This window comes from Talpa europaea, assembly GCF_964194135.1.
Source record: "Talpa europaea genome assembly, chromosome: 5".
In the NCBI taxonomy this organism is placed as follows: Eukaryota; Metazoa; Chordata; class Mammalia; order Eulipotyphla; family Talpidae; genus Talpa; species Talpa europaea.
The window spans coordinates 2,307,297-2,334,831 of record NC_140071.1 but is presented as its reverse complement, the minus strand read 5'-3'; the positions used below and the strand labels follow the sequence as shown (position 1 = coordinate 2,334,831).

Genomic DNA, 27,535 nt, shown 5'->3' with positions numbered 1-27,535 from the left:
CCTGCGCGCGCTGAGGCTCCGCGGAGGCTGCACACGGGCTCGCGGGCGCCTTGGTGACCACCGTGTACCCTTCGCGCCTCGGGTACACGAGGCTTCCCTGATGGCACAGGGCTTAAGTCTCAGCACTATGAAGCGGTGTGCGGCCTCTGCAGCACGAGTTCCATCCCCAGCCAGGGAGCTGACCCTCATGGCACAGCAGACCTCTCCTGTCTCCCCGCTGCTCCCCTCAGCAGTGTTTTCAGTCTGTCTGCCTGTTCTGCTCCCCGCTCTGTGCCTGGTAAATCCTCTCACCCCCGAACCTCTGGCCTGCACCCCAGCTCCTGTATGCGTAAATAAATAAATATTTTTGTAAACAAATCAACATTGCCTCGGTGTGTGTCCTCCACAGCTTACCTGTGATATCTGCATAATCAGGCCCCGCAGGGGAAAACCGTGCCTGTTAGATCCCTGGAGTTTGCTGAGTGTGGCCTTTGCTTCAAGTCGGTGCCGGGCGCTGCCGGGCGGGGCGCTGGCTGGGCACCCCGGCTAGGGAAGGGCTGGCTCTCCTGCAAGGGGCCGCCAGGAGTCTGCACCGTCTCTAAACATCCCAAAGCTCCTGTTGCATAATTGCTCTTGTTAACCTACCCGCCCTACAGGGAGACTCGTCTGCTCTCTCCTGCCTCTGTCCCCGGACAAAGGCGGGGTTCCCTCTGGGACGGAGGCGCCCCAGGCCCGCCGGCTTCACCCGCCAGTGATGCTCGTGGAGGTGGGTAAGCCGGGACCAGCTGCCAATGCCCAGGGCTCTGCCTGGAGGGAATCAGAGGGCTGGATCCAGGGGCGGGACCCCAAGCCAGGGAGGGGCTCTGGAGGGCCTCTGTCAGGCTGGAGAGGGGACCGGTCACTGATGGAGTGGGAAAGCAAGAGACAGAGCTCCAGGGAGACCCCCGCGGCAGGAGAGCCCGGCTGAGGACAGGCTCAGGGACACACAGGTTGGGGTTCAGGCTGGGGAGCGAGAGCTCCTCTTGGTTGCCCAAAACAGAAGGAAGGGGCTTGGCAGTGTGGGCATTCATCAGGGCGGACCTGGGCCTCCTGCTTGGCCCAGCTTGGGGGCTGCAACTTTAGGGTCCGCTGCACTGGCGTCCCCTGGCCTGGGTTTCAAGGATTCAGTTTTTTTTTTTTTTTTCAACCTGTGGAACCACCCGTGGCTGCAGCGACGACTGTGCTGTGCTAAGGCCCGTGGCCTGGTTTCTGTCGGCAGCACGGGGGCGAGTATTCTGCGTGTGCTCCGCTGCCTGACCTCAGCTCTGCGGGCAGGGCCTGTGGCCGCTCTCCAGTCTTTCCTCTCTGGCAAAGTGTCCATTTAGAGTTCTCGCCCATAACTTAAATTTTCTTAGTTTTAAGAGTTTTATTTTTTATATTTTGGGTACACATTTGTATTAGACATATATTTAGCAAACGTTTTCTCTCATACAGTGGCCTGCATGTTTATTTGCAGAGTCCTTATTTAGAGAGCAAAGTTTTTAATCCACTGTCTCTCTTTTCATTGTTACTGCTTTTTGAGTCATATTTCTAAATATTTGCGAAGGTCGAAGTGTTAATAGTTGCAGCTCCTATGTGTAGACCTGTGATCCATTTTGAAGTATTATTAGGGTGAAGGTTCATTTGGGGGGCGGGTGGTTAATGGGCATCCAGTCATCCCAACAATGTGCTTGAAAGATTATTTTCCTTCATTGAACCACGTTGGTATCATTGTCACGTTTTGATTGGCCATACCTGTCCTGTTTCAGGACACGGCTCTGTCCCGCGGCTGCGTGTGTCTAGCTCCAAGCCGGTGTAAAGCTGCCGTCATCACCAAAGCTTTGGAGTTTGAAATCAAGAGATACGAGTTCTCCGGTTTGTTCTTCTTTTGCGAAATCTGACAATTCTAAATCTGTTGCATCTCTGTACAGATTTTAGAATTCACATGTCAATTTCTACCAAAAAGTATCCTCAAGTTTTAATTTCAGTCACATTGGGGAAAATTGACATCTTTACAATATTGAGTCTTTCCAAAATAAAACAGGGGCTATTTCCCCATTTGCTTATGTCTTTCTTAATTTCTCTCAACAGTGCTTTGTGATTCTGAATGTACCTGTTTTAGCTATCTGTTGGGAAATTTCTCTATGTATTTTTTTTAAGATTTATTTATTTTTATACAAGAACAGGGGTGCAGGCCAGAGGTGCAGGAGGGTGAGAGGAGTCACCAGAGACAGAGCAGGGAGCAGAACAGGCAGACTGACTGAAATCCACTGCTGAGGGGAGCAGCGGGGAGACAGGAGAGGGCTGCTGTGCCATGTGGGTTGCTCCCTGGCCGGCCTGAATCAAGCCCACGCTGAAGAGGCTGTGGGCAGCTTCACGGTGCTGCGCTCAACCCACTGCGCCACCGGGAGGCCCTCTCTATTTTTTTCATGTGATTGTAAATGGTATTTTTAAAAGTTTGGGTGCATAACACCTAGGATTGTTACGTTCTTTTGCAGAACTGACATTTTTCCATTATGAAACTCTCAGGCAATACTCTTTACTCTCAAATCTCCTTTGATACTGTAGGGGCAGGAACGGGCACAGTGCAGGTTTTCTGATCCCCTGCAGACCGGGTAAAGGAGGAGTCAGAGTCCTTAGTGGGTTTTTGCAGGTCTTTTATTGGGGTTCACCAGGCATAGGGCAGGCAGGGGTGCTGGCTGGGGGGCTGGGAGGCTGGCAGGCCTTTACTCTATCTGGGCTATCTGGTCTTTACTCTATCTGGGCTCTCTGGCGTTTGTTCTGCTGCTTCTCGGCTTCTGCTTTGGCTTCTGCTGCTGCTCCTGGCGTCCCCGTGGCGCCGCCCTTAAAAGCACAGTCTTAGCTCAGCTGAATCCCATCTACCTGTGCCCACACCCTATTCCAGGTGCCCGCCATCAGGCATGCATTCAGGACAAGGATCCATCATCTATCCTGATGGCGGAAGGGCAGAAAAGCCTGATATTTTCTTTACCCTACAGATACTAATGTAGCTTCCTTTTGGTGACTGTTTCCATGACATCTCTTTCCCCATTCTTTGCTTTCACCCTTGCGTAGCTGCACTCTGAAACTGTTTTCCTGCACACAACATAAATCTGGGTCTTGCTATTTTATCTGTTCTGATCATCTCTGCCTTTTATGTGCCATATTTGCCATTTACAAATCGTGTAATTATTGATGGGGGCGTGTGTATCTTCCATCACGCTGCTTTGGCCATTGCAAACAGCTGGTGGCGGCTGGACTAGAAATGATGCATCTAATATCTGAGTCTGTGCCTTTCATTGCCTGTGGCTACGACAATATTGGAAACACTATGGACAGTCGGGCACGAGTCCTTCGTTTTCATTTCATCCCAGACTCAGAGGAAGAAATTTCTCTTTAGAGAGAGCAAGAATTTAGAGAGAGGAAGAATTATAGTCCGAAATGTGATTTTTCTTGAGGACTTGGTTGGTGAAACACAACCACAGGTTTTATCAATTGTGGTTTCTGTGGTCTTTAGATTATGAATCTGTAGCAAACAACCGTTTTGAAACTTGGTTTGTTTCTTTAAAATCTTTTTTCCTACAATAATAGTTTCTGTAGTGTATATAGAAACTTTAAGACCTATAGACCTTAAGAATCTAAGTCTTTCCTTTAGCCACTTCTCAGTACTGTGTTGGTTGTAAAGGAAGGTCCAAGGGAGTCTGAAATACACGGGGTGGACACGTGACCTTGCTCTGACTTGGGGAAGCAGCAGCCAGGCCTGCAGGTGTTGAGGATGATGTAGTTTGTAGTTTCCGCCCCTGGGGGCTGGGGGTGGTGTGGAGCCTGGAGACTAAGGCAAATAACCTGCACAAGCCTGCGGAATTCAACACTCTCTCTTTCTAATATCTTCTAGACTTTTATTGTCTAGTAAGGCCTGTAAGAAAATAAGAAGGAACCCATCAAATATTTGACAAAAGTTATAATATCAGCGACAAGAATGTGGGCATTTGCCTAGAGCCTTGTAATGTTTGACAACAACCCCAGGTGTCTTTCATCTCCCATCTCCGTGGAACTTCTGCCGGTAGGTTTCTTCCCGTCTGTGCACCTGAAAAGGAACTGCTAAGCGAATAAATCTTTCCTGTTTCCTACTAAAGGGTCTTAGGCCTGGTGCAGTAAATAATCCAATGCAATTGTAAATAACAAGTTTGCTTCCCCAATAAGCATATCTAAAGGAGGTGACATTCTAACACAGTCAGCTGATTGATCTCCCAGGCCATCCTGGGATATCTGCAATTCTCCCCCCTTTGTCAAGAACTTTTGTGATCACTGACCGATGTTACCAATGTAAGATGGTTACGTACAAAAGAGACCCTTTGTCCCTAGACGGATGCCCAGACCTCACGGGACTGCCCAGGCCTGAGACCTCATGCATCAGTCATGAAGCTTCTCCTGACCTCACCATTCCTAAGTACCGCTTGTTCTTCCCCCGCCCCGGGGAAAAGGCTAGAATTTATTTCTGCAACACTCAGGCTGGGTTCAGGCTGGGTGACCACAAGCTCAGGGGCAGGAAAACAGAGCGTTTATGACAGGAGGGACCTCGCAGCCTCCCCAGAGCTCGGGGAGTCCGGTGTGAGTGGGCTGGGCCTCAGAGTTTCAAGGAATTGTCCAGAGGGGTGCAAGTGCACTTTGAAACCAACCCTGTGGCTTGGGGCTCCCTATCTTCTTAATCCCGTGCTGTCACAGAGATGAAGCCCCAGTGTGCACGCTGCCCATCCTTCTGCCTCCAGGAGACACTGGCAGGCCTCACACCGGGAAGCTGGTGCAGAGCAGAGCCCTGCGGCATTTCCAAGGATAATCCCACCCACTCTTCAGTGATCACTTACACCCATTAGATGTGATTAACTTAAAGGGGCGCCTCCCCCTGTCCGCCCACCCAGTGTCACGGCAGGCAGCTCTGGGAGCGGGATGAGGGCGCCAGGAGGTGTCTGTGCACACTTGGAAGAGAGTTTGCTTCCGAAATCACCCCGCAGGTGAGACTCCAAGTGTGCCAGCTGCTGTCATTCTCAACTGATGGCCTCGGACCTTGTTCTGAAAGGGAAGGAAATGGCAGCTGCAGGCCCCGCAGAGGGAGGAGACCCTGGAGGCCTGTTCCCTGCAAAGGTGCGGCTCACCTGAGTCCGTTCCCATCTCTCAACAGTCTTTCCCTTTCCTGGGGGCTGGACATGCTGTCCACGGAGATTAGGTGACCACGAGGCAGACACTATGCTTGGCACAGGAGCGGACCAACATTCTCAAGACCTTGATGAGGAGCCTGGAGGACACGAACAGACAGACAAACCCCGGGCTCTGGTGGGCTCACCTCTGAGCACACCTCGGGCTGGAGAGTCGCCCGCACATTCACTCCAATAAACTAGGAGGCTGACGAGCAGCTCATAAGCAGCTGTCCGCTCCAGCCAACTTGTTTACCATCCCACACGGACTGAATATTTAAACAATGAAATCTCCTAACCTAAGAAAACACATCACGACCTCTGGTCATGAGAATTTAATGGATGTCAAAATCAGCATTTAGATTTCCATGAAATGTCAACCAATCACATTCAAAAAGAAAAAGGTTAGCATTAAAACACAGATGAAAGCTCAGCAGTACTGGCTTAATGTCAGCTGAAGTAGCCCAGCTCTTAGTAGCGTCTGGGCTCATGTTCCTGTCCAAGTGGAGAAATTTTATATCCACTCAAATATCGCGAGCATATTTATCCCACTTTTTGACTTTGGAGGAAATAAGCGTTGTGTGTCCCATATCTTAGGCATCAGCAGAGTGGCTCACGGAACAGGAGGGAAACCAGAATCGACTAGGCCCGGTACTAGGCCTGGTGCTGGCCCGGTGCACTCAGCACGTGATACGGGCACTCAGCCCAGCAAACAGTGTGAGGGTATAAGGGCAGAACTGACCACAGTGCAGGATCTCTGATCCCATGCAGACCGGGTAAAGGAGGCGTCAGAGTCCTCAGTGGTTTTTTGCAGGTCTTTTATTGGGGTTCACCAGGCATATGGCATGCTGGGGGGCCGGGAGGCTGGCAGTCCTCCCAGCCCCCAGCAAATCCTCACTCTATCTGGGCTCTTTGGCCTTCTCTGCTTCTGCTTCAGGCTTCTTCTCTTTTGGCTTCTACTGCTGCTTCTGCTGTCATCCCCGTGACGCCACCCTTAAAAGCCCAGTCTCAGCCCAGGTGAATCCCATCTCCCTAGGCCCACACCCCACTCCAGGTGCCGCCATCAGGCATGCATTCGGGACCGCAAGGATCCCTCATCTTTCCTGATGGCGGGAGGGCAGAAAAGCCTGATATTTTTCCTTACCCTACAGAGGGGTTCAGCTCTGTTCCTGTGGATCTAGTTGAAATCATCCACATTCAGGAGTGCTCATGTTTATGTTTGGGATTTTAAAATATTTTGATAATATTTATCAATTTCTGCTCTGTAACCTAAATAACAAGGCAAGGGAGACCCCAATGACATGCCAGCTGTCTAACGCACACCCGGGCACACTGTCACCTGATACCAGCTCACATCTCACTGACAGACGCAGCATTTTGCCAATTACCTAGTTAAACCTGTTCATTTCAGCGAAGTGGTGAATTTACAATTCAAAATAAATTTCATTTGGCCTGAAAAAAATGTTATCATTCATAGCTCAGAAGTAAAATAAATTGAGAAGCTTGTTGGACCAAAAATTATCCCGGTTTATATATCTTTACTGTATTGCATAGAAAAAAGAACTAGATCCCAGAGAGAAAATACACTTGAGACGTGAAATGTCAGCAGTAACAGTTGTCACCTGACTTATGTAGTGTGTACATATATAGAATATAGCAGTTACACTTACAAAATATCCACCCTATATAGCATGTGTATAAATGTGCACACAAACATGTGCATAACACACAGATCCATTATAAATAATAGTCTATTTCTCTATATACTGAACTCATAAAAACAGAAAGTAGCCAATGGCTACCGGGTAGGGAAACAGGAGCTGTCCATCAAAGGCGGGGGGCGGAGACTTCAGTCTCAGATGACTCAGCACTGAGTACAAGGTACACCTGGTGGTCACAGCGAACAACGCTCTATTGTGTACTTGAGATTTGCTAAGAGAGACCATCTTAAGTGTTCTCAGCCCACATACAAGTGCTAATTATGTGAGGTGATGGTTATTTTAATTAGCCTGATTTTAATCATTTCATAGTTTCTATATGCCAATCCATCGTGTTGGCATTGTGAATAGATTCAATTTTATTTGTTAATTAGACCTCAGTAAAGCTGGGGTGGAAATCTCAGACAACGAGGATTTGCTTTGCTGGTTTTCTTGATTATGCTTTCTATTTCACTGAATTCCTCCTCATCTTTGTTCTGTCTTTCTCTAATCATGGTGTTTAATTCTCTCCTCCTTTTCGAACTCCCCCAAATCAGCTTCACTCTGACTTTTTAAGCTTTTTTTATTTTGTAAGAATATAGACCCACAAAATTCCCCTAGACACAGATTTAGCTGCAGTCTACAAATTTTGTGAGGTCTTTTTTTCTTAATCAAAATACTTTCTGGGCCTCCCCTGGTGGCGCAGTGGTTGAGCGCTGGGCTGCGAGGCTGCCCGCAGCCTCTGCAGCGACGGTTCGTTCCCTGGCCGCCGGCGAGGGTCCCACCAAAAAAAAAAGAAACGTGATAATCTCCCTTTGATTTTTCTTTAACTTGTGGGTTATTTTATATGCTGCTCCCTTCCCAAAATATTTAGGGGTTACTCTAGTTTTACTTAATTACTGACTTTCAGTTTAACTGTCAGAAAAACTATGGTATGGATTTTGTCTCTCTAAAACTTGACCTGTCTTGGCATTCTACATAAACTAGGAGCAGATGCAAGAGTAGTTGTTGGTGTTCGGTATTTGTCAATTAGATCCAGCTGGCTATGTTGTCAGAATTTTAAATTTGGGCTTCCCTGGTAGCGCGAGGGGTTAAGATGCAACCTATGAAGCTGCCCACAGCCGCTGCAGCACAAGTCCGATCCCCGGCCAGGGAGCTGACCCGCATGGCGCAGCAGACCTCTCCTGTCTCCCCGCTGCTCCCTCAGCAGTGGATTTCAGTCAGTCTGCCTGTTCTGTTCCCCGCTCTGTCTCTGGGGAACACTCTCACCCCCACCCACACCTCTGGCCTGTACCCCAGCTCGACTGAATAAATAAATCTTTAAAAAAAAAATTTAAATTCTCATGATGTGGTCTGCTTGCTCTTTCTGCTACCAAGAGTGATACATTTCCCAACTCGGCTTTGAGAACTGGCTTTTCCTTCTTTTAGTTCATTCAGTTTTTGCTTTATGTGCTGTGGAGGCTGTTACCAAGTGCGCATGTATTTGGGATTCTCAGGTTTTCATCATCAGGGGTCTCTGTTATGAACATGTCCCCAGGAATATGACCTTGCTCTAGGGCTCCTTTGGATATTAACTGAACTACACCTTCTTACGTTTGCCCGCCTTTGGGCATCTCCCTTGCCAAACTTTTCAAGTGCGCCTCCCTGGACGGCGTGTCTGGGTCTGCTTGCTGGTCTTTCATAGACTCGCCTGGCGCACTTGTGTTGACTGTACCTGCCAGTGCTGCTGGGGGACGGAGGCGCTTGTCTGGGGGCCTCGCTGTAAACCTACAAACCCTGGCTGCGTAGACGGAGCGGCACGGCACTCCGGGGCGCGTTACACCAGTTGTGTGATTTGGGGGCACGTGAAATGAAGGCGTTCCGTGGCCTGAGAGATCCTGTGTATTCGTGATGTACAAGCCGCGTCGTGCTGACGCTCAGCCACAGGAAGAAGCTGGGGGAGCTGTGGGCAGTCCTGCCTCTCCAAGCTCTCCGGGGTCCTGTGACGACGCTCTCTCGGGACAGCTTAGGGTTCCTGATGCAGATCGCTGGCCCCTGGAAGCGGCCGTGGAGCGCTGCCCTTGGAAACATGCAGCTCCCTATGCGGCCTCACTGCTTAGTCCCCAGCCCATTCAGTTCAGTCTCAGCCACGACGACCTGCACGAGCTCTCGGCGTGTCGGCTAGGTCAGGTGGCTCCCGCGGTGTATGGAGCCCTCATGGCTCCTGGCTCTCTGCAGGCGCTGGGCCCAGCTGAGCAGCATCAGCCTGGGCTACGCCAAGTTGGCTCCAGCAACGCTGATGCTCACTCCAGTGCAGCTGGATTTGGGTTTTACCAAAAAAGAAAAACCTGTGGCAGTTTCGAGGCTGCGTGGGCCAGGTCTGAACCCGGCTGGCCGAGCGCCCGCACAGGACGGTGCAGGCAGGTTGACGCGCTACACACAGGTTTGGGGTTGAGTCTGACCTTGTTTTGAAAACAGACCAGGCTCAAGTTCCCGCTGGCGCCGATTAGGACCAAGCAGCCCAGCACCAATCAAGTCTTGGCAACAGCTGGCTTGGCAAATGGACCAACCGGGTTTGGAAGGCGGGGCCCTGCGGGGCCTGCGAGGGAGGCTTGACACAGCTCAGGGACAGGCCTCAGGAGATGGGGCTTGGACTCTGCTGAGACCTTCCACGCACACCCTCATGGACCTTGAGGCCTTCACTTCAGCCTCCTCCATCTGGGGTGCTGCTGGCCGACACCTGGTCGCTGAGGAGCTGTAAACACTGGGGCCAAGGTCCGCTGGTCCACCTGAGAGCTGTCTGGTTCCGACCACCACCTGTGCCCACCCAGCTGCCCAGTGAGCTGGGTCCTGCACACCAGGCCTGCAGGCCCTGCAGCTCCCACTGGAAGGACAGCGCCACGTGCACGCGGAGCTTTTGGTGTGGACGCCTGGACACTGCGGCCACTGTCTGAGGTAGGAGCTGGCCACGCATGGCCTCAGAAACTCTCCTCATCCCCAGCCCCCTTTGCAAATGAACCTGTTGTTGCACGAGATTGAACTGTGTCTTGCAGTTGTGAGCATGCAAGTGAGACCCCACAGCCTGTGAGGTCACCCCCCAAACTACTGTTTCACAAATGGCTTTCCAGACATTCAGAGAAAAGCCAAAATTCTCCCGTGACCCAAGGTGATGTGTCGTCAGGTCTCCCCCAATGTTTTCTGTTTCCCCAATGACCGCTTGCACTCCCCACCCCTGCCTCGGACGTCCATGCCGGTCCCTCCTTGGTCTCTGCCCTCCCAATGAGATGCCCGACCACCCAGCTGCCTCCCCCTCCGACAGCGCACCCCAAGCCCTCCTGAGCCTGCCTGCCTATCCCCAAGGCCTCCAGAGCCTTTTCAGATCCCACGTAACAGGCGCACTTATCCGTTCCCCAGCTCGCACCTCTGAGCACACGCACGAGCCCCAGAGCAGGGCTGTTCGCTGGTTTCATCTGCGGCTGCAGTCACAGCACTTTGCACAGAAACTGGCAGGGTTGGTGCTCAAATACCTGAGGAAAGAATGAAACTCCCCGCTGGGTCCTGTCGTGGCGTGTCCAGGTCACGCTTAGTCCCTCAACCCCTCCTCAATATTCTGCGATCGCCCCTGTCATCTCCTTGGCCATGAATTGCCGGCATGATTAAAATTCTTCATTGGTGACTTTGTGGGTTGCTTTTTATGGTGGATTTTTTTTTAATTTAAATTTTATTTTTATATTCCCCATACAATTGCAACCCCCTTATTTTGACCCCAATCCCTCCCCCCACCCCCCATAGAGTGTTTCTGGTTCATAGTTGTTTGTTGATTTTGATTTTCACTTTCTTACAGTTATTCATTTTCCTGGTCCCTTATTTAGGTTTTCTAGATTCCTGCTATGAGGGAGACCATCCGGTATTTTTCTTTTTCTTTCTGGCTTATTTCGCTGAGCATGATCCCTTCCAGCGCCATCCATGTTGCTGCAAATTGCATGTGTTTATCTTTTTTGAATGCTGAGTAATATTCCATGGTGTATATGGACCACATCTTCTTGACCCAGTCATCTATTTTTGGGCATTTGGGCTGTTTCCAAAGCTTAGCTATTGTAAATAGTGCTGCTATAAACACAGGGGTGCAGGTGCCCTTTGGAATTATTGTTTCTTTGTCCTTCGGGTAAATACCTAGGAGTGGAATTGCTGGATCCTATGGAAGCTCTATGTTTAGTAGGTCCAGAAATCTCCACACAGCTCTCCACAGTGGTTGGACCAGTTTGTACTCCCTATGGTGGATTTTTTTTTTTAAAGATTTATTTATGCATACAAGAGCTGGGGTATAGACCAGAGGAGCAGGGGATGAGAACACTCACCACACAGAATGAGGAGCAGAACAGGCAGATCCACTGAAATCCACTGCTGAGGGAAGCAGCGGGGAGACAGGAGAGGTCTGCTGCGCCATGTGGGTAGCTCCCTGGCCAGCAGAGAGCGAACTCGTGCTGCAGAGGCTGTGGATAACTTCATAATAGTGCTGCGTCTTAACCCCTTGTGCCACCAGGGAGGCCCTTATGGTGGATTTTTAATTGTATTAGGGTCAGAAAGCAAAGTCTTCTTTTATGCAATTTGTTGAGTTTTATGGGCTAGTTCATGGTCAATTTTTTAACACATTTCAAGTGTCCTAGAACCCAGGGAGGGTGCCCAGGTCGCTGGGCACAGCTTATATCTCATCTAGCCCAAGCTGAGATCCAGATTCCTGGCCCTTCACCTGGTAGTCTGACCCATGTCCCAGCTGCCTGGGGCCCGTAGTGAGCCTGGAATACGTGAGTGTGGACACCACGCATCTGCAGACTGCTGCGTGTAGTTCACGTTTCGTCAGGAAAGCCTCTTACAGCAGCTCCCGCCGCGCTCATGTGCAGTTCGTTACTGACAACAGGTGCTAATAGGTGCTGAGAAGGTCGGGGGTGGGCAAGCAGGTGGTGGGGCGTCTCACTGGGAGGGCAGAGCCCAGGGAGGGGGCTGGGGTGGACGTCCGAGACAGTGGGCCAACAGCGGCCTGATTTTATGAGTAACTGAGGTCGAAAAGGTCTCTTCCTTGCAAACTAGCGGTTTTCAGGATAGTTTGGGTAGATATTGCAGAGGGATCCCCACGCCCTCAGGAACGAGGTCAGAGTATCCAGCAAGGCCCCTGAGAGGTGCCTGAGGTTTGACCGAAAGCAGCCCCGTGCCCGAGCATGGGGCGAGGGCAAGCTGGGTGATGGACCCAGGCTTGCCCCATACACCACCGCAAACAACCTGCTTCCACCCCTGCCTGCGGGCCGTGCTGAGGGATAGTGAGGCCCCCCTGGGGGCTGAGATGCCAGGCACTGGGGCTTTGTGTTCAGGCCCACGTGTGACCAGCACTTCCCGGTTGGGGTCCCTTCTCTGAAGAGGTCTGTGGACAGTTCCCAGAGGTTTTGTCATCGGGAAGGACACTGCGGTCCCTTCCAGTGCCTGCGCTTGCTCTGACCGGCACATGCAGCGTGTGCATGTGGTCACATGGCACAGAGCACCACGTGTGACACGGGGCACCATGTGTGATGCAGAGCATCACGTGTGTGACATGGAGCACCATGTGTAACAACACGTAGTACCTTTCCCTGCCCCTTGTTTTCAGATTTTTTCTCTCAAAATGAGACCAGAGCCTAATATAATGGCCACAAAGCCTTATCAAATCAAAAGATTTTATTTCCCGCAGATCCTTAATTTTTCAAAATGACCAGAAGCCCTGGACAGGTAGAGATTTTTTTAAATGCCAGTCTCCATAAGAAAAATAACATGGACTGAAGCCCAGCGAAACAGCCATCACGGACTCCTGCTCTCTGTCCTGACTGCTCTCCAGGGACCCTGTCTTTGGCAACTGTCTCAGTCCTCAGGCGGCATCGCCTAAGGCCAGGGTGGTGGCTCGTGAAGGGCAGACTTTTACTTCTTGTGGGACACGTGCGAGGCCACCTCGGGGGCAGAGAGCCAGTTTCCTCCTGTGTCCGCATGTGGGGGAGCCGAGGGGCTTCTCTGGGCCTGAGGGGCACAGACTGAGCCATTCTGGGGGCTGAGTCTCACAGCCTCGCCCCCAAAGGCCCAACTCCCACCATCAGCGCCTTGGGCCGAAGGACTTCAATAGAAGCGTGTGGGGATAGTAAAAATCAACCCACAGCAGGAGCTTAAAATAAGGATATTAATTGTCATTAATTTAAGGTGAGGCTCCAGCTTGAGTGACAGGAAGGAACAGAAGAGAAAGGAGCTGAGTTGCAGCTTTGCTAGAAAGTGTCTATGCGGGGCCTGTACACTGAACACAGATGTTTCCAGAGCCTGGAACTGGGGGGTTAAAAAGGAGAAACGGACAGAGCACCTGCCAGAAGGGAAATTCAAAATATACTTCACCTTTCTAGCATGATTAAAAAAAAACCCTACAAGCATTATCTTAAAAGATTTTTATCAGAAAAATACTCTTGGCAATAAATAATAATTTGATAAAACTCTATAAATACGTAGTCAGATATGCTGTTCATGTGCGACCGACATCTAGTAACGTGACCTTCTTCCCGGGCATCGCCTATAAAATGGACACATTCCCTTTGCGGCGCGTGGTGCAGAGTCCCTCCTCCCAGCCAACTCGGCGCCCGGCCCGCCCTGGGAGCCGCGGCGGGGGTGTGGACTCACAGGCGGGGGCCTCTGTTCCCCAGGACCCGAGGGCTCCGGGAGGCGCTGGGGGCGGGGGCTGCCTCGGCTCAGGCCTACAGGCCACGGGGAAGGCCTGGAACCAGGCAGCCTGCTGAGGGCCTGGGCGACCCCCTCTGCTCAAAACGTTTTTAAAAAGTATTTTTTAAATGTTGAAAATAGTGAAAGTCTCAGCTTCAGAGAAACTGTCTTCTGGTACCTGCAGCCAAAGACGCTTCATTCTCTTCCGTTACTTCCTGATTTTACGACCAAACATCCTGAAGATAGCGCTTCTCTTCCCTCAAGGTGGCCAAGGTCTTCATCGCCTGCAGCTTGTCGACTCCAGCCTCCGCGCTTATGATCTCCACGAGGGTGTCGTTGACGTCCTTGGCCATATTCTTGGCATCTCTGAAAGGTAAAATAGTATCGATACGTAAGACACATCCTCCGACTCACGATTCTAGTTCTCACCACCCCCAGGAACACCCCCCCCCCCCGTCCCCTCCCTCCCCGTGTCTCTGGGAAGTTTTCCTGACAGCCCCCAGCTCCACCCCCACCCAGGCCCTCACCGGGGGCGGTGCCCTAGGCAAAGGCCTCCCACACACACCCTCCAAGGCGGCCTTGACCTTCAGCAAGAGCGGAGGGCTTCACGCTCAGGCTCTGCTCTCCTGTTGGCTCACCCTCGCCCAGTCCTCAAAGTACCCTGTGGGACTGGGTCCTGACCGGCTCTCCTTCCTCTCTCTCACGCCCCATTACTAACGTCCCGTGCGCTCCCACAGGGCTCTCCTGAACCGCCAGCTTCTGCACCTGGGCCGACCGATGGGACTGAGCCGTCCAAGGTGGGCACCACCTCGTTTCTCTCCCCAGCTCTCGCCATCAGATCTAGCTGAAGTGCTCAGCAGGCACCCGGATGTGGAGCGCGTTGGACAGGGCTTCCACGGTAGGAAGTGAACTTGCCAGGGCCCCTGGTGAACAATTTCTTGAACGAGCTGTCTACAGTGGCCATCGCACCCCTCAGACACCCACGTGCCTATCCCACGTCAGGGCCACGGACAGCCTGCAGCCTCCCCATCTCAGGGTGTGACCTCCCTGGGCCCCCCGCAGCGGTGCCCCCAGGGCTTTGTCTGCTCCTGCTGCCCAGCCTGGGCTGAGCCGTGGGGTCTCTGGCTGAGCCTGGCCTCTGACCACTGCTGGGACACTACCCGCTGGGCTGCCAAGGCCTGAGGGCCAGCCTCCAGGGCTCAGGAGCCGCCTCTGGATGAGGGTGCACTGGATGCTCACGCTCTCCCCAGACGCTCCTCCGGTCTCCACCAGCCTCACACATGTGCCCAGGGTACCGGCCGCTGTACCGGGGTGCAGGGGAGAGCCTCAGGGGCCCCCGGCCACACGTGAGGTGGCACAGCCCTCCCCGAAAGGCCTCACCTGCACCACCTCGTCCCTGACATTAGCCGCCTCTTGGCTGCTGCATGTCTGTGAGGTTGTTCACTGCGACCCACCCCAAACGCGAGACTCTCGGCCCGCCTGTGCCCCGCCACGCCCGCTCACCCGCACACGTAGAGGCGGCCGCGCTCCTGCAGGAGGGCCTGGGCCACCTGCCCTCCGTGGAGCCGCAGGCTGTCCTGCACGTACTTGGCCGGCACCCCCGGCCCCTGCGCAGGGGCCTCTCTCGAGAAGGAGACCTTCAGGTGCGTCAGGACTCCCAGCTTCTGGAAACGCCGGAGCTCATCCCTGAAACACAACACGCGCGGTCACTGCAGGCCCGTCCCTGGCTGAGGGCTGCAGCAGGCCCCTGGGCACACCTGGCCACACAGCACCTGAACAGGTAGTCCCTGTCCTTGTGTCTGCAGCCAAAAAAAAGCCACGTGGCTCCGAAGTGTCCATCCGGGTGCTGCTCTTGGAGCTTCTCCCTGAGTGAAACAGTCGAGATGCTCAGTATAAAGACGAAGCAACGCAGCCGCCTCCATGAGGAAATGCCCCCCGCATACCAACTCGGTCTGTGCGGCCCCATCTGCCCCCATCGCGGTCCCTGGACTGAACGCCGTGCTCTCCAGCAGCGGCAGCCCCCAGGGGAACCCGCGGGCACCTGTGGAACGGGGTTCATCCAAGGCTGCGAAGCCCAGACCAACTTCCACGGTAAACACAAACTGAGACTTTATGACCAACGTGAGTCCCCAGTAACTACAACGGGCTCTGAAGGGCAGTGTGATCTGCAGTGAGGTGTCGGGACAGACACACCTGCACTGAGGAAGGCCCACCTGTGAAGAAGCCCTACCTGTCCTGAGGAAGGCCCACCTGTGCTGAGGAAGGCCTACCTGTGCTGGAGGAAGCCAATGAAGGGTGCGACACCAGTGCCCGGCCCCACCATCACGATGGGGACAGAGGGGTCATCCGGTAAGTGGAAAGAATTTGCCGCTCGAGGAGAGATGGATATCTAGAATATTAAACAAAGGCCACAAGTTTGGAAAGAAATACCTCAGCAAAGGTATGAGGACGGGTTACATTCACCCCGGAAGGCAAGACAATAAACGAACACAAACGCGGTAAGTCCCACAAAACGAGGCTAAAGAGGACATGGTGGGAGCGGCCATGTCAGGGGAGGCCTCAAGGAGGCGGCCTGGGGAGTGCACCCCAGCCTGAGCAGCAGGAGAGCAGAACACATGCTGGCTCCTGCTGCAGGCCCACAGCAGCACTCCCCGTGGCTCTCCCAGAGGCAGGGGTCGGGGCAGCCCTGTGCTTGGGGGTCCAGATCTAGAAGCCCCCATGAGCGTGAGCTGTGACAACCCTCTCCTCACATCAGAGGGTGAGGGAGCAAGACACGGCAGGCGTTGGCACCACCTGCTCATAGAGACACACACCTGCCAGCAGTGGGGGACACCAGTGAGCAATGGGGGGCACTCACTAGTAATGGGGGAACATCTGTGAGCAATGGGGGCGCACCCGAGGCACTGTGTACCTGCACTGGGGGGGGGGGGGTGTGTGATGGCGCTACTGCTAACACTCCCTATGCTCCCCAATAAAGTGTGGTGTTGCTAACACGGTGAAACCTGGAGTTTTCACCTAAATCCCGTCCTTCTGTATCTCTAGAGCCTGAACACCCGGGAGTCAAAAAATTCTGTTAAAATGGCAAAGGAGGAAGAAAGAAAACATGTGAGACCCCAGCTTGGCGACACCGTGCATGCACCCCCATACCTCGGGAGCCGGGCTGCCCCCGGCCCGCTGCAGAAGCGCCTGGGCCAGCAGGGCCAGCCAGCCCGTGCACACACCCCTCCGCGGAGCCGGCGGCGCGGCGCCCGACGGGAGCTCCACCACACTGAAGGCGAAGCGAAGCTTCCCCGGGTGGAGCAGGCTTGAGCTGCAAAGACACACAATCCCGTGGGGACCAGTACCGACTCGGGGGAGCCCTCCACCACGGTGTCCTCCTCCGGGGCACCCCCCCCCCCCCACTGCCTGTGAAACTTCCAGCCGGTTTCCCAGGAGCTGCCGCCCTTGGAGACCACGAGGCAGACGTTGCGAGCTGAGATGCACGCGCCCCTCCCCTCCCCCACCTCTGCTCCCAGCCAGGCAGCGGGGCCCCCCTCCCCTCGACCGCTGCCCCTTGGGGACACGGCACCCACAGCCCGGGCTGCCTGGAGGACAGAGCCAGACGGCCTCCTCGTCCTCTGCTGCAGACCCACCACCCGCCGAGTCTCCGCAGGACGGTCTGTGCCAACCCAGGAGCTGGGAGTCCCCAGACTTGGGGGGACACCCCGCCATGCTCAGCATCAGTACCTCGCACACGAGTACGGCCTGGGCTGCAGCTTCGGCAGGTGTTCTACAAAATGGAAACGAGCAAGTGTTAGTTCACCTTACTGAAAACATTATATGTAAGGTATGAAAACACATATGGTCTGGATTTGATTCCCGCTTGTCTTCTTCAGAATATTCAAAATAGCTTCTGTTTCAGTTTTAAACCACATTACAGGCCACGTACAGTCCCTGGGTTTAAGTGAAAGCGTTGCCGACAGCCTTCCTTTCACTCCTAGCGCCAGAAACTAGGCATCCTGCCTTCCTGCAATCTAAGCCCAAGGGCAACAGGGCCCGAGTGGGCGTCCAGGTCAGGGCAGTGTGCGGTTTTCTGGGGAGAAGAGTCCAGAGTTGTCAAAACCAGAAATAAGATCATGATCATGACCCCCAAAACTCAGAGGCCAAGATTTCAAGGATGGGAAATACTCAGGCTTGGCTATTTTCCTTTCTGTGACTCACCCGAGAGTAAGGAAAGGCTGTGAGCTCTGGGGTGTGGGAGGAAGCGGGAGGGTCACCTGGGTGCCGGTGGCCCGGCCCCACTTACCGAGCAGGAGGCTGAGCGGGGGCTGGCAGGAGGGGAAGGCCAGGAGGAGGTCCAGGAGGCTGGTGCGGGCGTCCCGCAGGAAGCGGCTGTAGTCGGCTGCCCCCTCGCGGCTGCACAGCTCCTGCAGCCGGCGCCGCTGGGCAGGGTCGGGGGTGTGGTCCACCAGGGCACGCAGAAAGGCCTGCGGACAGCCAGAAGGCAGATCTAAGCCACCACCCTCTCCTGCTCAGAGGCCCTCCCTGGGGACGTGTGCACACTCAAGACCAGGGAGGGCACCGCCACCTGTGAGGTCAGGAAACGGAACCTGCCTTTGTCAGCCTGTTAGGAAAACTCCAGGTTTAGATTCTTTCTGGACACCTTTCCTTCTAAACTGACCTCATCCGTTCCGAGTCTGATGTCATCTCAGATCACCCGCCAGGTACATGGAGTAAGAACCACCGAGAAGCCCGACTCAACGTTCTGTCGCAGGGGCACACTCGCCCAGCCAGTAACAGAGGTGACCCACTCCGGCCACTCTTGGGTGCCTGTTTGCAGGCACTGGGGAGGGAGGCGGTGGGCACCAGAGACACCCAGCCGGCTCTTGGGCCACAGGCCAGTGAAGAAGCACAGGAGTAATCTGTGCGCGACAGGCCAACTAGCCCAGCAGGGGCACACACAGGACGGAGGGGACTTGCGGAGCAGGACGGAAACCACACCGCCAGGGCGGCCGGAAAATGGCACCCCCGGACTCGCAGGGAAACCGGCCCCTCTGTTCTGCCCACGCCGCCCGCCAAGGCCAGGAGAAACCAGTTGTGAGTAGCTTTCAGCTCTAGTTCCTGGCACGATACTGACATCTAGTGGATGATTCTAGCTCCAAATCCACCAGGCAATACCCTGCAGACGCGGAAGGGGTCTCAGCAGTAAGCTGGGGTGGGAGGGGACCTGCCTTCATGGCCACGGGGCAGGACAGGGCGTCACATGCACAGGATGACAGGGGTGAGGGGTTCCTGGGGTCCTTTCACCATCAACTTAAAAGTGCTACATTGTGTTAATCCTGAAAAACGAGACTGAGAAAAGTTCCTATCTTGTAAGTCTCCTTTCAATACATTAACATAAAAAACGATAAAAGCACAACATTCACTATCTGTCTACGACAATTAAAACCACACCCCACACTCTGGGAAGAAACCCTGAAAACAGGCTGTGAGGGGCAGACACCCCGGGCTTCCAAAGGGCAGAGACCAGATTCACTCAATAAATCCCATGTGCAGTTAGCTGACTTTCCAAGCTCCCCAAAGCAGCAAGGATACCTTCTTAGGCGCGGCTCGTATGTCCAGGCACCAGGTGAGGATGCGCCGGAGGGAACAGCCCTCGGGTATGTGCTGGGGCAAGGCGGCTCCTTTTCCACGGCGGGTCGGAGGCGGGCACAGGAAAGGAAGAAGCAGACGCGTTACCTTCCCAAGGAACGCGCGGTCTGGTCTCGACCCTGCCGCGTGGGCCCAGCAGTCAGAGCTGACGCACATGCGCCCGACCCTGCACGCCACGTCGGCCGGACCAGCACGACAGGGGTGCCGAGGGCAGGGAAACATGCTGACAACAAGGGACAAAGAGACAAAGGCCAGCAATGGCCCCTTAAGATTACATGTCACTCTCACGAAGAGTTTTTGGACTAAATCCTAGTCAAGGCTGTAAGCAAGTAACAAAAACTCCCTTTAATTATGGAAAAAGCAATTATTGTCCATTAAATCAGCGGTGGTACACAGGCTATGAGGACTACGATGGCAACTCTTGAAGTCCATGAAATTATAAACTTTTATCCCAGGGTCATTTTAACACATTGACACGGAAACCAGGACACTCCATGCGACAGCAAGCCAGCAGACGGCCCCCCCCGCTGGCCTGGTTCTCCTACCACTGCCTGGGGAGTCTGGGGAGTCGGGGGAGAAGTCTGGGGAGCACCGTCTCCTCCAGCCTAACTGGCGCCAAAGGGGAGGATTCAACAGCCGTCGCCTGCCCGTCCCCCCGAAGGGTGCTGGCTGGAGCAGGGCAGGGTGCCTGGCACTGGTCACCTCCGTCCCTGGGCCAGCCACACCCTAAGGACGGGGCCAGAGCTGACCTTTCTTCCTGGTGCCAGCCCTGACGACCAGGTGCACGCGGTGTCCCCCACGGTCCGCCAGCCGCAGCCGCTGGAGCAGGCCCTGCACCTCCGCGTCGCTGTTGGCACAGAGGACGTTGAAGGCGTCGCCAGGCTGGTAGGAGAAGTCTGTGTTCTGGAAGGGAACCGACACACGAGGAAAACCCGAGTGACTAAAGAGTTTCAGTCGTCACAAATTCAGTTTTTATGAATTTCAAAGAAAATACCACTAATTGTAAAAAAACTAAAACACATGCTCAGCTTAAAATAGTTCCCAGCCGCATCGAGTCCGTAGTCAGGCTGCAAGTTAAGGCCTTCCTCGTTCTCCGAGTAAGGGCCCTCAGTCAGCAGCGCTTCACTAATGTGGAACAGTGATTAGGAACACACAGGCACACGCACACACACGAGCAAAGGAAGCTCGAGACCGAGCTGTCTGCCCCGGTGCTGTTTCTTGTCTTACTCTTTGGGAGGAAAAGGTGAAGGACACGTGCCGTGTTCCCTACTGAGCGTGAATCACTGAAATGCGAGGCCGCCAGCCTGGTCATGGTGACCAGCCGGGCTGTGGGGCCTCTCCTGGGCCTGCGGCGGTGCCAGCACGCTTGTGGCTGGCCGGCCTCACAGGCACCCTCCCCGGCAGCGAGGGAGGTGGAGCGGACCCAGGGACCGTCACCCCTCGCGACTTCATGACAGAAATGCAGGAGACGCCTGCAAGACGTCATGGACCCCTCGCGTCTCGTCTCTTCAATCAGAGCGACAATCGAGGAGGCGGTCCCAGTCGCCCCTGCTCCACGCACCCCGCTGGATGCTCAGGACCCTCCCCAGCAAAGGTGGGGCCCGAGACCCAGCAGCGTCAGGGCCGTCGGCCAGTCTGACCTCCGTGGCCTGGCCGGGGTGGGGTGAGTGGGAGGAGGGGCTGGAGAGCAGAGGTCACAGCGCACAACCCCTGGGGACTGTAGGTAAAATGTCCAGGTGGGACCGACCTGGGGGAGGCCATGATTTTGCAGGTTCCTAAGGGAAAGAGAAGCCCAGCAGCACTGCCCCTGAGGGCACACCCAGGGCTGTCCTCTGCACTGCTTCTAACCGCGGGCAGAGTGTGGGGCCCCTTCTGAGACCCCTCTAACAGGGGACTGCTCCTGACACTGCCAGCCCTCAGCCGACCACGTAAGGCAGCCATGCCGTCCTCTCACGGCCAGGCGCCTCTGGCCTCCGGCCTCCCAGCCTTCTCTGAAACAAGGGTGAAGCAGGAGATTCCAGGAGGACACAGCAGCTCCCCAGGCAGACGGGAGTCCTGAGTGTGGGAGAGACCCCCAGCCTCTGCATGTCTCCACAGGACACCCCAAGAGGCCCATCTGTGGCTCACCGAGATGTCCAGTTCCAGCAGCAGAGTGGACTTTATGGCGTCGTTTGTGGTCAGCTGAACCGCCTTGGAAATCGGGACTTGAAAAACCGGCTCCGCAGAAGTCACAGGTGCTGGGCTTTCCTCCTGGAGACACGGAGGTGACGGCATCACCAGATGCAACTTTCAATTACGCTGCTTTGCCGGCTGGGCTGGTGGGGTCTGTGAGCCCCCTGGATGCTGCTCTTCCCTAAGGCCAGGGACTACAGACCCCCAAGTCTCCCAGGAGGATTCTGGGCCTGTCAGACAGCAGCGCCTCTGAAACACGCTGAAACCTCAGATATTAGCATTTTCCCGTAAAATACTTAATGCTGAAAACCTCCCCACCTTAGAGTCACATATTTATTTTTTTTTACAAGAATTTGTGCTTTTTTTTTTTTTAAGATTTATTTATTTATACAAGCACTGGGTACATGCAGAAGCGCGGGAGGGTGAGAGAATTCACCAGAGCCAAGGGGGGAGCAGATCAGGCAGAAGGACCGAGGTCCACTGCTGAGGGGAGCAGCGAGTGGCAGGAGAGGTCTGCGCGCCATGTGGGACCCTCCTCCGGTGGCCGGGGAGCTGGGAATTGAACCGGCGTTGCTGAGGCTGCGGGCAGCTTCGCAACCCAGCGCTCAACCACTGCGCCACCGGGGAGGCCCAAAGTCACATATTTATTGAGAGGGGGAGAAGTCTCCATGCAGACAAGAACAACGTGTGACACTGCCAAGATGAAGGGCCCAAGGGCCCCAGGGCCCCGGGAGAGCACACCCACCGCAGGGAAGACGGGACTGTGAACAGGCCCTTAAGCCTGGTCGCTGAGGCCATGTCCTGGCTGCCCATAGCCTGCCCGACTGTCTGGCCTTCAAGATGAGAGACCAACCAGCCAGCCCCCAACACAGCAGAGCAGCTGAGCCTGAGCATCTACGTCTTCAGGACAGACATGACTGAGGACAGAAGCCCTTCCTGGGGCACGGCCAGTGCCCTTCCTGGTGGCAGCGCCTCGGCTGGGCCTCAAGTGCGGAAGCAGCCAGGCCGATGTGGGGGGCGCGGCCGGGCCCCAGGCATGCCCTGTCCACATGCAGGCGGGGCCCGCCGCCAGCAGACCCCTGCCCTCCACCACCACGTCATCAGGAAGGAACAGCCGATGCCCGGCGACCCTGCGACAGGAAGCACGAAGTGAACTGCTCACCTGGCCAGGGCACTCCTGCAGGTGCACCTGCAGGTACTCCGGAGGCGCCGCGGGGATGCTCAGGGAGGCGTCGGCGAGCGGGGGCACCGAGCAGGTCAGGGAGGCCTCGGGGGCTCCAGTCGCAGGGTTCGCCCCGCCTCTGCTGGCTGCACTTGGTTCCGAGACGGCAGCGCCCCCTCCCTCCTCTTCGTCCAGCCTGAGGAGCTGCACCTGGGCCTCAAGTGGTGGCGCTCCCGGCCGCCCCGGGCCGGACTCTGCAGAGGCAGCCGCGGCGGCGAGGGCCCCGCTCATCGCGCTTCCTCGGCTGGACGCAAAGTGCTTCGAGAGGGCGGCCCAGAGCCCGTCCACCCACGGCTCAACCACGAGCTCCAGACTGCACGGGTGGATGGAAAGGAAAACAGGTGCCTGAGCGCCCACTGGCGTCCACCACCTGGCAGAAAGCTAAGCAGCTGCCCAGAGCGTGACAACGATGACTACTCAGGGGACACGAAACGCTCAGGACGACACTAAGGAGAACGCGACGTGCTCGTCGGCACCACGGCCGCCACGGCACGAGCAGACAGAGGCCAGAGGACAGAGATGAGGCCACTTCAGCAGCAGGTAACGGGAGGACGGTGATCTCGGGGGCCGTGACTCTAAACGGACGCTAGGTTCTCCTGAGGAAGACTGCCGGGACCCAAGCTGACCCAACGTCTCAAATAAAAAAGCCACTGCGAGAAGGCAGCCGCTGGCAGCCGCTGGCGGGGAGCGGCGCTGGAGTCAGCGGAGCAGGGACTCAAGGCCCGGCACGCGGCTCGGGTCCTAGGCCAAAACCCCAAGGCAACTTGGCTGTCAAGGATGCTGCTCTGGCGGGAGCCCCGGGAGCTGACTGCCTGTGCACGTGCGACGGAGCAACCAAGGACACACTCTCACCCCACACAGTCGTCCGCGTGTCCCGTGCCGTAGAAGCGCCGGGCGCCGAGCTCCTGGAGTCGCCGGTCGATCAGCTTGCCCCCGTTGCAGAAGTAGGTGTATTCGGAGTCACCCAGACCTGCGGGGCGGACCCGGGGCGTCAGCCAGCACAGGGCACGGCCCGCAGAGCAGCGCAATGCCCGCCGCCGCCGCCGGGAGCCCACAGCCCTGGGTCAGGACCCGGGTGTGCTGCCACCTTCTCCCACTGGACGAAGTAGGAGCACCGGGCACACGGGAGCAAAACGCGTGCTCTCCAAGCACTGGCAGAAAGAGCTGCCACGGTCCTGCCCCTGTGAATCTGTAAAAATGGGGAAATCTCAGAACAGGAACAGCGCTCGCATTTGCAGGACTGAGCGGGTGCAGGGGGCGAGAGATGGAGCCTGTGGGCCACGCTGCCTCCCCCACCCGTCTCCCCAGAAGCCGATGCCCAGTGGGGCGCAGCCAGGCCCACAGGCTGCTTCCAGGCGACAGCCAAGCCGAGCGGGTCCCACAGCCCCGACTTCTCTCCCTGCCCCCGACAGTCACTGACCCAGACCCAAGGGGCAGAAGGTCACCGAGACACAAAGAAGCGTTTGCTGATCCTTCACAGCCCCGTGTAGGGTAAATGAGGAATCGCTATTGTTTTCTGGTAAGAGAAAAAAGACTAACATTTTCGTATGTGGCTAAAAATTTGAAATCCAAAGCGTGAGTTTCTGTTGCTTCATCACGTCCACGCAGTTCCCAGCAAGGAGGAGCAGGACGGGCAGGCGCGTGGCCCGGGGCGGACCAGGGCCGTGGGGGGCTGCAGGCCCGGCTGTTCAGTAACTTTTTCTGAGAATTTGTAAACATATATTCCAAACATAAAGGAATCTGAAAAGCCCTAATAGAAATCGTAAGTGCCCTAAAATACTCTCGACGGTGACGAAACACAGGACGGCGCTAGGCCGGGGCCCTCGGGCCAGATTCTAAGCAGCGACTGAGGCAGCCACAGCCTTCGTGCCGGGCAGCCCCAGCCCCGCCGGCGGGCGCTCAGACAGGCGCAGACCCGCCGGGGAGCTGGGCCTGAATCCCCTCCGGGTGTCCCTCCGTGTCTTCCTCACTCCTTGGGTCCTGGACCTGCACGTTCTCACCACCCTGCCCAGAGCCTCGGCCAGAGCTGCCCGAGCACTGGCCACAGTCATCCGGGAGCCCTCGCAAATACTCACACCTGGACCCGACCCGGAAACGGGGAGTCAGACTCAATGGAGGTGGCCCCAGCCTACCCCCGCGTGCCAGGACCGAAGGCCACCATCGGGCCGGTCGCTGCTTGGTCTAAACAGGAATCACGCGGCAGCGACAACTCTTCAGAGGCTGGGGTTTCAGTATACTGGGGATGAGGCCCAGCCGTTGCTGAGCATTTCCGCGCTAAGCCTGACGCGCACCTGGGGCCAAGCACGCCCCTCCCGAGGCTGTGCAGGGGGTGCAGCCCGGGGGCTTCCAGGGAACACAGCCCATTCTCTATGTGTGTGTTGTAAACTTAAACTATATCAAAAGCCAGAAGGACGAAGCCCATTCAACTACACGCCACGGGGTAGTGAGACACCGGGGTGGAGCCGGCAGGACGGGGCGGCAGGAGCGCGAGGCAGGTGCACACCTAGCAGTCCGTACCACAGGTGGGCAAAGTAATCGGCCGGCAGCGTCTTGTCCTGTATGTTCTTCACGAACGTGCGGGCAGTGTCGGGAGGGTCTCCGGTGCCCGTGGTGGAGACAACCAGCACGAGGGGTGCGGTCTCGGATCTCAGGTCATACTACAAGACAAGGGTGTCGGGTCGGGCAGCGCCGGCTCCGGCCTGCTCGCCCTCCCACGGCAGCAAGGCCAGCGGCTCGGGTCCCGGTGACCCAGCCCCGACACTGCCCACCGCACAGGGCAGAGAAGGGCACAGCGCGGGTCAAGTCAGGAGAGCTCTGAGGTCAGGAGCCTCCCCGGCCACGCTGCATGGAGCAACGAGCTGGTGGCTCCTGCTGACGGCAGAGCTCTCACTGGAGATGCGGGCGAGCCGGTGGCTGCGAAGGTGGGGAAGGCACAGGAGGGCAGGGCCGAGGGGAAGCTGAGCGCCAAGTGGCCGGCACCTTGTGTGCACCAGAGCCTCGGCTAGCTGCGATGGCCTGAGCTACAGACAACAGCATCCTCCCCAGGCCTCGATCAGACCAAACGGGCAAACACAGATCACCCGAGATCTCACGTCCCAAGAAAGGAACCTCCAGGGAGGCTGAAGGTAAAGGCCGTCCCTAACCTGAAAAAGCGAGTCTTCTCCAAGCTCCGACACTTCTACTTTAAATTCTACTTCACAAAAGCATCCGGAGGCCCTGCGCTCAGAGGAATTCATACACGAGTGGAGGGGGGTTTGTTCTGTTGAATTCAAATGGGGCCGGCCCCTGGGACCCACGTGGCAAGACAGGTGCCGGGGCTGTGGACACAGCCTCACTGCCGCCCAGCAACACACACCTCCCGCCGCCCAGCAAACGGGGAGCTGGGACGACCTCCACTGTGGCTCAGTAGGTCTTTGTTTTGGGTTTTGAAATTATTTACTCTAATGCAAATGTATACCTTTTTCTAAGAAAAAAATAAAACGCAGGACTCTTAAAAGCGGTAAAAGAAATTCCTGAGTGTAAAATAAAAACACGAAGCCCGGACGGCATGTAGCGTCCTGCTGTGTTAACACCGACCCTGATGTCCCCAGCACAGAACACTCTGGGGAGAGGCTTACCTGGGCCGAGTCACTGATGCAGTGCAGATCCGCGGAAAACCCGCGCGCCGCCGCCTGCTCACGGATGTCCTCGGCGATGGCCTGCGCCTGGCCGCGCTGCGAGGCGAACAGCAGCAGAAACCGCCGCATCCCCTGGTGTGGCCAGGCCGGCGGCTGCACTGGGGGCGGGAGGGAAAGCGCCTTCTCAGCAAGCAGGACACCTGGGCAGGTGCCACCATGGCCATGATGAGCACCCCACACATACCTGGGCAGGTGCCCACCCCCGAGGCAATGAACAACCCCCAAACACCTGGGCAGGTGCCACCCCCGCCACGATGAACACCCTACACACACCTGGGCAGGTGCCACCCCCGCCATGATGAACACCCCACACACAGCTGGGCAGGTGCCACCCTTGCCGCGATGAACACCCCACACGCACTGGGCAGGTGCCACCCCTGCAGCGATGAACACCCCACACACACCTGGGCAGGCGCCACCCCTGCAGTGATGAACACCCCACACACACCTGGGCAGGCGCCACCCCCGCCGGGATGAACACCCCACACACCTGCCGGTCAGCAGCTTCTCCAGGCGCGGGTGACCGGCCTGCGCTAGGTCCCCGCAGCGGCGAGCACGGGATGGGGCTCCGACTCCACGGCGCGGAGGTCAGACGGAGGGGCCGGACCGTGCGCTGAATGCTGGGCCCCCACTCACAAGGGGGAGCCCCCACTCACAAGGGGGGGACCCCACTCACAAGGGGGGGCCTTCAGGACCGCCGCGGAGCCGAGCGCGCCTGCAGGTGAGGAGAGAAAGCACCGGGCTCTCCGCGCTCCCGCCACGAGGCTGGGGACGGCGGCGCCCGAGTGGGGTGCGGGCGCCGGGCGGGTTCACCCGGCCGAGACCGGCTAGAGGCGGCGCCGGCAGGAGCGAGGGCTGCCCGCGGGCGGCGGGGCCGGGGCCGGGGGCGGGCGCAGGCCGGCGCCCAGAGGGGCTGCAGCCCGGCCCGGCCCCGCGCGCCCAGGCGCTTCCCCGCCCCGGCCCGAGGAGCCCGCGGGCCCGCGCCCTCCCTGCCGGGCTCGGGTCACGGGGCCCCGCCCCGGCCTCCGCGCCGCCGCAGCAGCAGCGCCCCCAGAGCGGCGAGGGGCGCCCGAGCCCGGGGGCCGAGCCAGGCCCGGAGGGGGAGCCCGGCCGCCGCAGGGCCCCGGCGCCGCTGGCCGTCGTCGGCCCCGCCCGGGGTGACCTGAGCGCCCCGGCGGCCTCCCTCACTCCGGGGGCGCGGGGTCACCTTCCTCGCCCCCGCACCCCGCTTCTCAGAGGCGGGTCCCC

At 56.6% G+C, this 27,535-nt stretch overlaps 1 protein-coding gene across 1 annotated transcript; it reads right to left on the bottom strand.

Moving 5' to 3' along the window:
• Window positions 1–13,806: 13,806 nt before the first annotated feature.
• MTRR (5-methyltetrahydrofolate-homocysteine methyltransferase reductase) lies at window positions 13,807–26,356 on the bottom strand (the record flags this gene model as incomplete). Its single annotated transcript, XM_084233887.1, has 14 exons — window positions 13,807–13,951; window positions 15,089–15,271; window positions 15,358–15,450; window positions 15,856–15,974; window positions 16,733–16,895; window positions 17,312–17,354; window positions 17,871–18,051; window positions 19,160–19,248; window positions 19,966–20,119; window positions 21,344–21,466; window positions 22,551–22,923; window positions 23,463–23,580; window positions 25,114–25,267; window positions 26,228–26,356. The coding sequence occupies 14 exons, from the start codon at window positions 26,354–26,356 to the stop codon at window positions 13,807–13,809; spliced, it is 2,067 nt and encodes a 688-aa protein (XP_084090013.1).
• Window positions 26,357–27,535: the final 1,179 nt, after the last annotated feature.